This window comes from Fopius arisanus, unplaced genomic scaffold (genome assembly GCF_000806365.1).
Source record: "Fopius arisanus strain USDA-PBARC FA_bdor unplaced genomic scaffold, ASM80636v1 scaffold00091, whole genome shotgun sequence".
Classification (NCBI taxonomy): Eukaryota; Metazoa; Arthropoda; class Insecta; order Hymenoptera; family Braconidae; genus Fopius; species Fopius arisanus.
Genome location: NW_011887830.1, coordinates 181339 through 192747, shown reverse-complemented (window position 1 = coordinate 192747; position 11409 = coordinate 181339). Strand labels below are relative to the sequence as shown.

The following is an 11409-nucleotide window of genomic DNA, read 5'->3' as shown; positions in this document are numbered from 1 at the left end:
CGATAACAATCGATAACAATCGATATCTATTGATAACAATCGATATCTATCGATAACAATCGATATCTATCGATAACAATCGATAACAATCGATAGCTGTCGATATCTATCGATAACAATCGATATCTATCGATAACAATCGATATTTGTCGATAACAATCGATATTTATCGATAACAATCGATATTTATCGATAACAATCGATATCTCGAAAGTCAGTCCCACTTATTCCTCATTGGTTCAATCGTCTGAGGCGCATAATTTGAATTCAAAACTCATTTAATTAAACAATTTTCAATCACGATTTTTATAATGAAAACGCAGGGAACGCGCGTTCGGTCTCGTTACCTAAAAGTTAGTTATACATTTTCTTAAACAGTTAAATAACTTTTACTGAGGATTCAACAAATTTTACCGAGCGGTACGGTAACTTTCTCCGAACAGCTAAAACAACCGGTTATATATACAGGCAATTTTTACTGCCTTCTTCTCTCCGTGAATCAAGAAATTTCTCTTGATAAACGAGAATAACTGAATCATGATGAATGCAAACGAGGAATTGTAAAATAATGGAGTGAAAAACGTTAATATTTTCTAAACAATTTGATAGAAGATTCTCCAGCGATTCTGGAGGAAAACAGTTCTCACCGGAGTAATTGAACAATTAGGATGGAGATAAATGACTTGGATTTGAGATCTCGGGTGCATTGAAAAAGTAGAACAATTCACATGAGGTATATTGAAAATGATGAATTCATGGAAAATTACTCTTTAATCGAGAGAATCCTGAGAAAGGGCAACGGGCGTAACGTTTCCTCTTCAAGTTGAATCATCAAGTTGGCCGATAGATCGAGGTTGCGGAGTCGCTTGAGTCCACTGAATGCCCCCGATGGCAAGTGAGTTAGTCGACACGAACCAAGATTTAACTCCTTCAACAAAATAATAATCACTTTTCATTTTAAATTATCTTTCATTTTTCACCTAGATCCATTTATTCAGAGGAAAGCGGCAAATCTAACGCACAGCAAAATCAATAACTAATATAGAGTGAAATTAAATTCCCTCTCATCTGGAAAGTTATTATTATAAATATTATAATATAATAAGCTTACAGCACATGTAGAGACTGTAATAAAGTCATTTATAATTAGTAGTAGTATAATTTAAAATTCAAAGCAAATTATATTCGATAGATAGTGCAGACCTTAAAAACATTCTTTGGAAAGTTACGAATGAATGAATTAATTAATTAATTAATTATAAATTATAATTATATATAACATAATTTTCAGCAAGGCTACACTAAGAAAAAAATTATTTTTGCTATTTATTCATCCGCTTGAAAAACATAGTGAGATTTTTAATATCACTAAAACATATATTTCCTCTCTCCAATAATATCTAGAGATTCTCTATTAGATTTCACTCATTACAATTTAAATTGCTCTAAAAAATCATCATTTTAATGATGACCTTGCACGTACTCTCTCAATAATTAACTTGATAACATTATTGATGAAATTCTATGAAAAATTATGGAATAAGATATTCATTGACTCGAGCAAAGTATTCAGATTTTTAATGTCATTAAAAAGATATATTTCCAGAAATTCTCCATCAAATTTCACTCGTTACAATTTAAATTGCTCTAGAAATCGTCGTACTAATTATGACCTTGAATATACTATAATATATTAATGGAAATTCTTCTCAGAAGAATTATTTATTTTACTCACTGTAATTGAAGGATTTTCTAAGAAGGGAATATGGTGATTGAAATTGTTCCCGGACAATCTGAGGACTCTCAAGTTCTTGTTATCAATGAAGGTATTGCGTAAAATATAGTACAGATGATTTCTGGATAAATCGAGAACAGTCAGTTCCTCCAAACCAGAAAAAGCCGATAAACCAATTTCGCTGACAGCATTGTCCGAAAGATTCAAGTACCTCAGGTGCGTTAATCCCGTCGACTGCAAATTTCATTTCAATTATTAAATCAATCAGTGTTGCAATTATTCGCGTACATATTCCGCCAAATATATACAATTATCTATAAACAATACATAATTAATAATAATTATTATAAATAGTTATAAAGAATGAGATAATTATGATATTCAAGTTGAAGAAGGAATTATTCCCGGTTTATTCATGGCGCAATGGATTGCAGACAGAAAGTCTTGAATGATTTCTAAAAATTTTAAAAATTCATTCCGGCCAATAGAATTGCACCATGAGACGAAGCTCACAGATTAAAAATAAGAATTATATCTGTCAGTTGGTCGTGGAGTTAATTTAACTGGATAATTCTTTGTTTTTTATGTAACAACTACCAGAGGGGATTATTAAGGTGGTTGTCGCGCGACAGTCTCTGTAAAAAGTTTATCCACTGTAAAACGGACCAGTTTAGAACACAATCTTTTAGCGGTATATAGTCTCACTTGATTGATTGCATTGTGCATGGATAGCTAAAGCATAACTATATATTTTCCATATTAACTATTTTCAATTATATAAATTTATGAATTTCCGATAATTATATTCCGTAAACCAAACGGTCCATCGATTTGATTTTTTTTTCTGTATTTCCTCCCACGATGTATATTCCACGTTCTTTTTTATTTCTGAAACTGTCGAGCCGTTGATTTTTAAAAAATTCTAATCGGCAAAACTCCATTTAAACACGTGTTAAATCATTCGAATTTCAAAAATTTATATCTCAAGTTCAAAATGGTCAATTGCAAACGGAAAAGGCTCATTTTGTTGCTAATTTTTCAAACTATTCACCATAAAATTGTTAACGAAAACTGTCGAAAAAAAATCCAACGCGACAACAACCTTAAATAAATCATCAGGATAACACCATTGTAGGTTATACCACGTGACGTCGAATGGTGCAATTCTATTGGCCGATATTAGGCTGGGAAAAATAATCGTATAAACATAGAGTGAAAAACAAAATTTAATTTTTGCCTGGTATTATTATATATTATTTCAAACAAAAATTCAATAGGATTCCCTCCACCCCAATGCCTTCATTAATAAACAAAATGAGGACTCACACTGTCTCACAATTAGGATGAATTGTCGTTGAGGCAACGGTAAAATTTTCGAGAAAACAGTATGTTGAAATCAGTGAATAACTGGAAAGGATACGAATAATGCACTCTGCACTCATAAATCAGTGGACTATCACCGAAGCTCAGGACAAAGACAAATAAAGAGGAACAAAACCCGTGATTCATCTGACTATTGCTGCAATGAATGGAAAAATAATTTACCTGGAGCTCGTAATCCGCCAGAATGGAAATGGAATTATTGGAAATGTCAAGGGCCTGGACAATGTCAGATATTCCCGTGTGAATGCTGTAGAGATGTTGACCTGAGCAAGAGGCCCATCGTAGATAATACCAAGTATAGCAGGAACAAAACACTGGGCAATTGTCATTGTTACCTGCTGATCCCAAAGGCTCCGCAGGTATATGAAGGACAATCAGTGTAAGTACAAATACTATATCCTTAATGTGAATTTTACCCCCAATTCGACGAGTATTATTCATTGTGTGTTATATACTGAATTTCCAGATACTGCCGTGTGGATGTACCCATGTAATCTTATCTTTTTAAATTTTAGTCATCACTGCGTCACTTTGACGAATTGATACGAGATCAGCCGATTCACATGTCTCCAAGTTTTCAATTATCGCCGGGAATGTCTTGCACTGAGAGACGAATTAATAAAAAATGTTAACAATAAATTGATGTTGCAAATGAAGTAAGTGTATTTATAACGAAAATTTTATTAGGACGGGAAAAAGGTATCCTTAATTGATTGAAGATTGATTCAATATGAATTGATCAGAAGATGTCATTAGAATTTGGAATTCAAATTCAATTTTATTAATAATTACAGCCACAAGTACATAATTTAATTTATATAAACAATTTGTTCATTTCAGAACACGCGAATACAACCACAAACTGCAACACAAAAAACTTTATCATCAGTACAATCACATGCCTATGTTCCATGTATGTATAAACAACGAATAATTAATAATAATAGTTATAAAAAATTAAGTAATTATGGTATTTAAGTTGGAGAAGAAATTATTCCTGAGTTATTCATGACGGAATAGATTGCTGACAAAAAATGTTACATTCTTCATTTTTTTATTATATACATTTATATATATATATTTATTTTTTAAAAAACATCAGAATTTTCAAATGTTGCTCGTGAATTTTATGCCCTGACGTTCTTCATAACTCGTTGTAAAACTAGTCCTAAGTCTTCCTAGGGTGTAGCATTGATGAATATTTTCATATACATTCATAAGCACATAAAGAATGATTTTGTAATTTCATAAAAAAAAACTCACTTAATTCTAGAATTTTATGGTAATGAAAATTCATGAGCAGGTGATCCTACGAATAAATGACTTCTCTACATGCTTGAAAGAGATTTCTGCAGTTTAACTATTAATCTTTGAATAATAATGATAGAAAATGGAAAAATTACGACATGTAAGTCAAAGAAGGAATTGCTGTAATTATTTCTCTATTTATTTTCTGATTCTTTTTTCAGTAATTCATTCTTCAGAAATTACAGAAGTACATAAAATGAGCTACTCTATGTACATTTTAAATACTTCTACATTAGTGAATACGAAGAAAAAATAACTGCTTCTGGTGAATTTGTACAGGCAAATGTATGGACGGGAATATTTACATCGAAATATCTGGATTTTAAGGTAATTACTCAATTTACTTGGCGGTAGTAATTTTTCTCATCACGAAGGGATCGAATTTAATGGAAAATCAATCAGTTTATACCCCAAAGTATTTTCCAGCTCCAACAGAAGGCGCCACAATGTCTAATTTTCTCTCATAAAACAACTTGCAATTGTGCATCGAGTACCGCTATATCCTCATGTAGCCCACACGCATCCAATTATCATCGTAACGCTTTCATTTCACTAATGCAAAAACGCCTAATGCGTATAAAATTGAGTAAAACTCGGAGAATAGCAAATCATCTACCTGCAATTGGACGAGAGCCGCAATAAAGAAAGGAGATTAACAATTCTTGGGATAAATTTAATCCGACAACTCATGAATGATTAATCACATTTTTTTTTAAGGAGACGCATAAAAAAAACAACAAAACGCTGATTGGAGGCCATTGACAGCTCTGATAAGGAAAAATGTATTTGGGAATTTGAAGAGTAAAAAATGTGGCATTACTCGATGTATTTATCAGTAATAATCCGCTGTTTAAAAAATTAATTGGTGTAAGTATTCAATTTAATTATTTTTCCATTTTCTTTTTCTAAAATGTACTATTGTATCAATTTATAATGATAATATAGTATAATAATAATAATAATAATGATATTATGAATTAATTTGATTAAATATGAAATATATCTGTTTTTTATTTAATATAATTTATATTAAACAATAGTCTTGAAGCTAACAAATGAAATTAATGAATAATTGCAAGAATTCATATTTGAAAATCAAATTGAAAATTAGTATTCCTTGAAATAATTATTAAAAATAAATATAATAAATTAAATTTTTATTTTTTGTATATCAAGATTAGAAGAATATTTTTCAAGTTCTCAATGGTTACAAAAATTAATATAATAGAATTAAATAATTAATTCTTCTCTTTCCATTTTATATAACAATTTAATTAAGAGTATATTCATTCATTTTCACTCGATATTTAAACAGTAAATTGGCGCGAATATATTAAAAGATTGAATTAATCAAATAGTTATTAAGTTCCAAACAATTTTTGATTTTTGACAACAAATAGATTTACAATATTTTCATGATGAAATTTTTCTCTCTGTGAGTATCTAGGTTTTTTAGGGATATTTAAATAAAATAGTGGAGAATCCACAACAATTTCAAACTGGATATAACTGTGACACTTGAGCATTATTACATTGAGCAAGGGGGGAGGGATTGCCTATATAACGGTAAAGTAGGTTTCGTTCAATTTACATTCCATGAAGTAAAAGAGTAAAGTAGGCCTTGCCCAGAACGCAGCCTAGGCTCACAAAGCGGAAGTTGTTGCTTCTCTCCGTGCATAACATATTATAAATACATAATTTTCACAGTACGATTACGAGAGTAATTAATATCTACCCTCGACAATTATCAAACATCACTCATCTATCTTATCAATTACTCCCATCTCCAGTCATCTTTATTCATCCCTTGCAGTTCATTTTTTCGTTATGTAAAAACATCAGAGTATAATCAAGGTATTACAGATTTTTTAGATAGAAATCACTGAAAATTATTCTATTATCAGTTGTATTTATTTACCAATACCAAGACTTGAACTTTCATTTTTTTCCTCATTTTCAATTCCAGGAATTCTTGTTTTTATCTTATGGAAAATTCAAGTCCTATCAGTTAATCTATCGAATAGTTTCTATTTAAGGCCCGGATGGACTGTCTGGAAAAGATAATTTACTCCAAAATGGGGACTTCTAATTAATCCGTCAATTAATCGTTTTTTTTCGATAATTGTTAGCTAGCGGCCTAGCTAACAATTATTGAAAAAAAACGATTAATTGCCAAAGTAATTAGGAATCCGAATTTCAGAGTAAATTATATTTTCTAGACAGTCTATCCGGGCCTTAAGAATTTTCTATTCCATAAAAATTAATGGAAATCATTCTGTAGTCAATACTATTTTCTATTTTTATATTTCAGATGCTGAAATTTCATCGGATAATCTACAACAAATTCTTTTGCAATTCTATAGAATGGAGACGCAATTTGAAAATTTTATAGATTTTTAATAAAAAATTGAAATTAAAATTTGTTTATTCACGTTTTTGCCACTGGATATTGATTTTTTGCGCAATGTGCATAATAGAATCTGATTGGACAGAAACCTTGAACACTTATGCGCTTCTCATCGAAGAAAAATCAATAAACATTCCAAAACTTCTCCTAGAATATTCGATAAAATCCCCACAAAAAAAACTACATAACAGATTTTTCCATTCAAATTCCAGTGAAAATTTTATCGAAATCGAATTGTACTTTACTATATTATTATTATTAACTCCATGTGTAGCCAATGATATTTTTTGCGTATTAAATAGAGCTATAAATTGTAAACAATAATTGTTATAATAGTTTAAAAATGGGTAGAATTTTTTAAGAAAAGTTGATGGTAATTTTGAGAAAATTCTGTGGATTTTTGGATAAATATTTTTTTTGTGCGGTGAAAAAATAAAATATAGAAAGACCTGACATGGACTTGTGCCGGAAATTCAGCCAAGGGACGTACGGCTGATCGAAACCAGGACTCTCGCTGTGAAAAGCCAGTATTTACCGGTGGTAAAAACACCGGCAGTAAAAACAGCGGCAGTAAAAGCGCCGGTTTTCATAGTGAAAACGCCGGGTTTTCTAGGTAAGACAGGCCCCACTAATGGTCTCACGTAAAACTGTTCCCTTTTTTCAGTACAAGAATAGATTCTTCCCTTTAAATATCGGATACCAAAAGAGACAATTTTTTGAGAATATCAATATCTCATTTTTTATATTTTTTTAATAAATTTTTGGAAAATAGTCGACCGCATATTTTTATAAATCTTTCAGTGCAGCTTTATTTTTCAACTTGAAATCTTTTTGAGAATATCTATATTTCATTTTTTATATTTTTTTTATAAATTTTTGGAAAATAGTCGACCGCATATTTTTATAAATCTTTCAGTGTAGCTTTATTTTTCAATTTAAAAATTTTTTGAGAATATCTATATCTCATTTTTTATATTTTTTTGTAAATTTTTGGAAAATAGTCAGCCGCATATTTTTATAAATCTTTCAGTGCAGCTTTATTTTTCAATTTAAAAATTTTTTCGACTTGAAAATTTTTTGAGAATATCTATATCTAATTTTTTATATTTTTTTGTAAATTTTTGGAAAATAGTCGACCGCATATTTTTATAAATCTTTCAGTGCCGCTTTATTTTTCAATTTGAAAATTACAAATACGAATTGATCTTCTAGAAATTGTGGAAACGACTAGATCTATTTGACACAAAAAATTTTTCTCTCGGAATCTCGTACTCATCACATCTATTTTAATGGTTGCATTCAAAAATAAAAATATTTCCTGCGAGTAAAAAATGTCAACTGTTTGGAATAGAAAATCTATTTCTGTGAGGAAAATCAGTCGTGAATTTTCCCCTAAAAATCTTCGAAGTCTCATGAAACGCCATTCTTGGCCTAGATATTAAAAAATAATTTACTTCTTTTAAACATCCAATGAAATTTAAAATATTACATTCAAATCCCACCAAAAACCCTTTATACATAAAAACAAAAATGTCTATAATATGAAAAAACTCCCCAGATTTTCCCAATTCATTAAAATTTTAATAATTATATAATTCAAAATTAGAATTCTTCAAAATATGCCAGAAGATGCGTTTAATTTATAAACATATATTTAAAAACTCCAAAAATATTTTGGAGTAACTCTGAGAATTTGAAATGAAATTGCATAAAGCCCCCGATTTTTCGTCGTAAAAAATATTTAGCATATTTAGCGAAATTTTTCAGAGTGTGGCGATAAGTTGTGATTCTCCTGGAGGTACGCATAGCGGCTGTAAATTAATAATGGTGTGTCGAACAAGAGACGGGTATAAAATGATACATATGTAAAGTACATAGAGGAACTTGGGAGACCAACCGGTGTCGCCGTCACGCTGTCACGCAGAGTGCATTGCGCAACGTCCACGGAAATAAATCTAGGATAGGCCACCGGTTACTGGGGGAATACTTGACTTGCCTCTGTCCAATTGCCAATGTGTGGTATTTCGATATTCAATGTGTACACTTACTTACACTATTCCTTTGTTGCGGCCTTTTAAACCTCCGCAATAATATTTACCACCCGAGGGCAATATCCCACTCTCAATCCCCTCTCACTTCACTTATCAAAAACTCAATGAGACTTTCTCTTTCTCCCGTGCAATCATAACTGTCATACCCATACTTCCCCACCAGTTCCTCTGAAAATCTATTTTCCTTTCAAAAATCACCGAGAATTCCAGAAAATTCCACGCAAATTCTGAAAAAAAAAAAATAGTTAGCAACTCCTACCGGTAGAATTCATGTGATTGTTACTTTAAATGTTAATTGTATTTTTTATTTTGTTTATATTAATTTTTTCCTAGATTTCCGATGGTGATTGTGATAGGAGACAGTAGTGAAGGGCCTCAATTTAAAAAATGGACGAATATTTTCAAAAAAGTATATCACTTGAGTATTTATCGAGATATTCTCGAAAAAATGAAAACAAACAAATTGTTTTTTTTTACGTCATTCAATACCTAGAATTACTCTCGAATTATGGCAATAAATTGTCGGAGTTTCAGATTTTTTGGGACGAGTGTCCCATTTATTTATTAATTTTCGAAAAAAAAGTCCCGCAGTCTGGGCCCTACACCTAGGCATGACCCTCTAATTTTCAAAATGAATAAAAACTCCTATAACTTCATATTTCCACAGCAAGGCAAACAGAAAATGATAAAATATAAAATCCCGAAAGGATATAAATGCTGAATAAAACAATAATAATAATAAATAAATAACTAAAACCTCGTATTTTCCCAAAAAATAAAACCTGTCTCATTAAATTTCAAAAATCCGTACCAGACATGAAATATAATAATTCATATCACCAATAAACGATAAGCCTATCGATACCAACAATAAATTCATGAGTATAATATCAGTGCAGGCATTACCCACAATATTATAAATGAAAAGCCGGCGAACCAAATAGAAGAGGACAGATTAGAAAGAAGTCAGTGCAATCTGCTTGATAAGATATTCCAAATCCCAGGATTTCGTCACTGGTAGTTTCCAGCTGACACGAACTCTTATGAGGCCATAACGGAAAGAGAGGAAAAATAAAAAAATCCGTCTCAAGTCTCACCGGCACGTATCACCCTGTAGTTGAATTCGATTTATATTAGTCCCCAGTTACTCATGATTACGATAAATAACTCATGTACTGCAAATTCATACCGTAAACACCGCAGCTCCTCTCTTTTAATGGCATTTTAATGATTTAAAATGGTAGATTTGGGGCTATTACATCGTTTTATTGTAACAACATCCATTACCTCTCTCATTATCCAAGTGCTTAAGAAGATCCTTAATTACACCATGTTTCAGCACATCGTCAGCTAATCGGTGGAAATAGAGCCTTGGAAATTCCGGCTGAAATACATGGGGTACCGGCTTTGTTGCACTCGTGGAATAGATTTTCTCGTTCAGATATTCCACTCTGTTGATGTCGTCACCGACGCCCTCAGCTGATGGCAAAATGGCCGCCATTCACTGACAGCTCAACAAGAATAACTTCTTTCTCTGGCACACGCAACGACAACCAGAGAACCGCACCCGCATTTACCATCTGCACAGCTGTTTGTATAAAATCATTACACCTAAAGTACTATCACTAAAAATTTACCTCTACATTTTAATCATCTAACCGCATATTTCCCGTAATTCGACAAACTCCACATGTTTTTTGGGAAGATGTAGAGGGCGGTGTCCAGATTATTTTTACTTTTCTTTTATATATGATAAATTACGAACAGGTTGTTCTCTGCATGACATTAAATACCCGCCTCTCCCCCCATTATCCCACGACAATTTAAAAAAAAACAGCTGATTACAAAATCTCCTCCACCCGGCAGATGTAAACAATAAGCCCGTGATTCCAAATTCCATGGAGTAGATCAATATTTCATTACAGTCGGTGATTGAAATTTTTGAAATTAGTAAAATGGAGCCACGAGGTTGAGCTCGGAATTTTATTATCCAGCTCCCAAAGAAAGATAATTCCAGATAGCAACTACCGAGTGAAAACACCCGAGAATCGTGAAACATCGAATAACAATAACCCCAGATAATGCAAAGTAAATACAATTAAAAGAAAAAATATCACGAATACCGGAGTCAGTAACGACAAAGGAAACGCGTCATTCTCATCGTTATCATGTTTTTCACTTACATGTTTTCATAGTCAAAATTCTGACAACGCCGACATTGCAAAAAGTCTGGTGAAGCCCATCCCCACCGTCGGCAGTAAAATAAAGAAAAAAAGAGAACACAGAGAGAAAATCAAAAAAAAAAAAGAAAAAAAGACAAGAAGAAAAATCCTCGGAATAAGGATAAAAGGTGGGTAAAGGGAGTATGTAGAGGGGGTAAAAATGGTTGATGGTAACAGAGGGGGTTGAGGAAATGGTGAGGCTGGTAATATTAGAGTGAGATAGATAGATAAAGGGCACAGCAGGGAAGTGGAAGGGAAGAGAGTAGTAGAGAGGGAATTGTGGGAAATGACGTGAGGGGGGAG

General features: G+C 31.9%; 3 protein-coding genes and 1 long non-coding RNA gene across 10 annotated transcripts in view; 2 read left to right on the top strand and 2 right to left on the bottom strand.

Moving 5' to 3' along the window:
* Positions 1-3578, bottom strand: part of LOC105270579 (leucine-rich repeat transmembrane protein FLRT2) — a 6090-nt gene extending 2512 nt beyond the window's left edge. Inside the window, exons 1-3 of the mRNA XM_011311611.1 lie at positions 3281-3578; positions 1736-1969; positions 768-928 (exon numbers count right to left, since the gene is read on the bottom strand). Coding sequence (XP_011309913.1) covers positions 768-928; positions 1736-1969; positions 3281-3559 — 674 coding nt within the window. The 5' untranslated portion in view covers positions 3560-3578. The remainder of the gene's footprint in view (positions 1-767; positions 929-1735; positions 1970-3280) is intronic.
* LOC105270581 (uncharacterized) lies at positions 3411-7599 on the top strand. 4 transcript variants are annotated; one of them, XR_892573.1, is made up of 7 exons: positions 3411-3497; positions 3634-3774; positions 3959-4031; positions 4422-4526; positions 4588-4753; positions 4853-5293; positions 6738-7599. It is a non-coding gene; the product is annotated as an uncharacterized lncRNA (long non-coding RNA). The 4 variants fall into 4 exon arrangements; XR_892574.1 differs by having other exon boundaries at positions 4392-4526; positions 5144-5293; XR_892571.1 differs by having other exon boundaries at positions 4392-4526.
* An 879-nt stretch (positions 7600-8478) lies between these two features.
* On the bottom strand, positions 8479-11292 carry LOC105270577 (uncharacterized). 4 transcript variants are annotated; one of them, XR_892569.1, is made up of 4 exons: positions 11068-11292; positions 10074-10472; positions 9791-9995; positions 8479-9111 (listed from the first exon to the last, which is right to left on the bottom strand). XR_892569.1 is itself a non-coding variant. In XM_011311609.1 (2 exons), the coding sequence occupies exons 1-2, from the start codon at positions 10383-10385 to the stop codon at positions 8978-8980; spliced, it is 348 nt and encodes a 115-aa protein (XP_011309911.1). In that variant the 5' UTR covers positions 10386-10404; the 3' UTR covers positions 8479-8977. The 4 variants fall into 4 exon arrangements, 1 of the variants encoding a protein (XP_011309911.1); XR_892568.1 differs by lacking the exon at positions 11068-11292 and adding an exon at positions 10522-11029 and having other exon boundaries at positions 10074-10464; XR_892570.1 differs by lacking the exon at positions 11068-11292 and having other exon boundaries at positions 9795-9995; positions 10074-10162.
* The window catches only part of LOC105270578 (zinc finger protein 395-like), a 31873-nt gene continuing 30892 nt past the window's right edge, over positions 10429-11409 (top strand). Inside the window, exon 1 of the mRNA XM_011311610.1 lies at positions 10429-10474. The gene's annotated coding sequence lies outside the window, so the exon portion shown is untranslated. The remainder of the gene's footprint in view (positions 10475-11409) is intronic.

Bases quoted from the DNA above. Each gene is read 5' to 3' on its own strand.
- LOC105270577 (XM_011311609.1), bottom strand. From the start codon at position 10,385: ATGGCGGCCATTTTGCCATCAGCTGAGGGCGTCGGTGACGACATCAAC. The intron at 9,112-10,171 runs GTAATGGATGTT...TTTTTTTTTCAG, and splicing joins GCACTTGGATAATGAGAGAG to AATTTGCGTGGAATTTTCTG.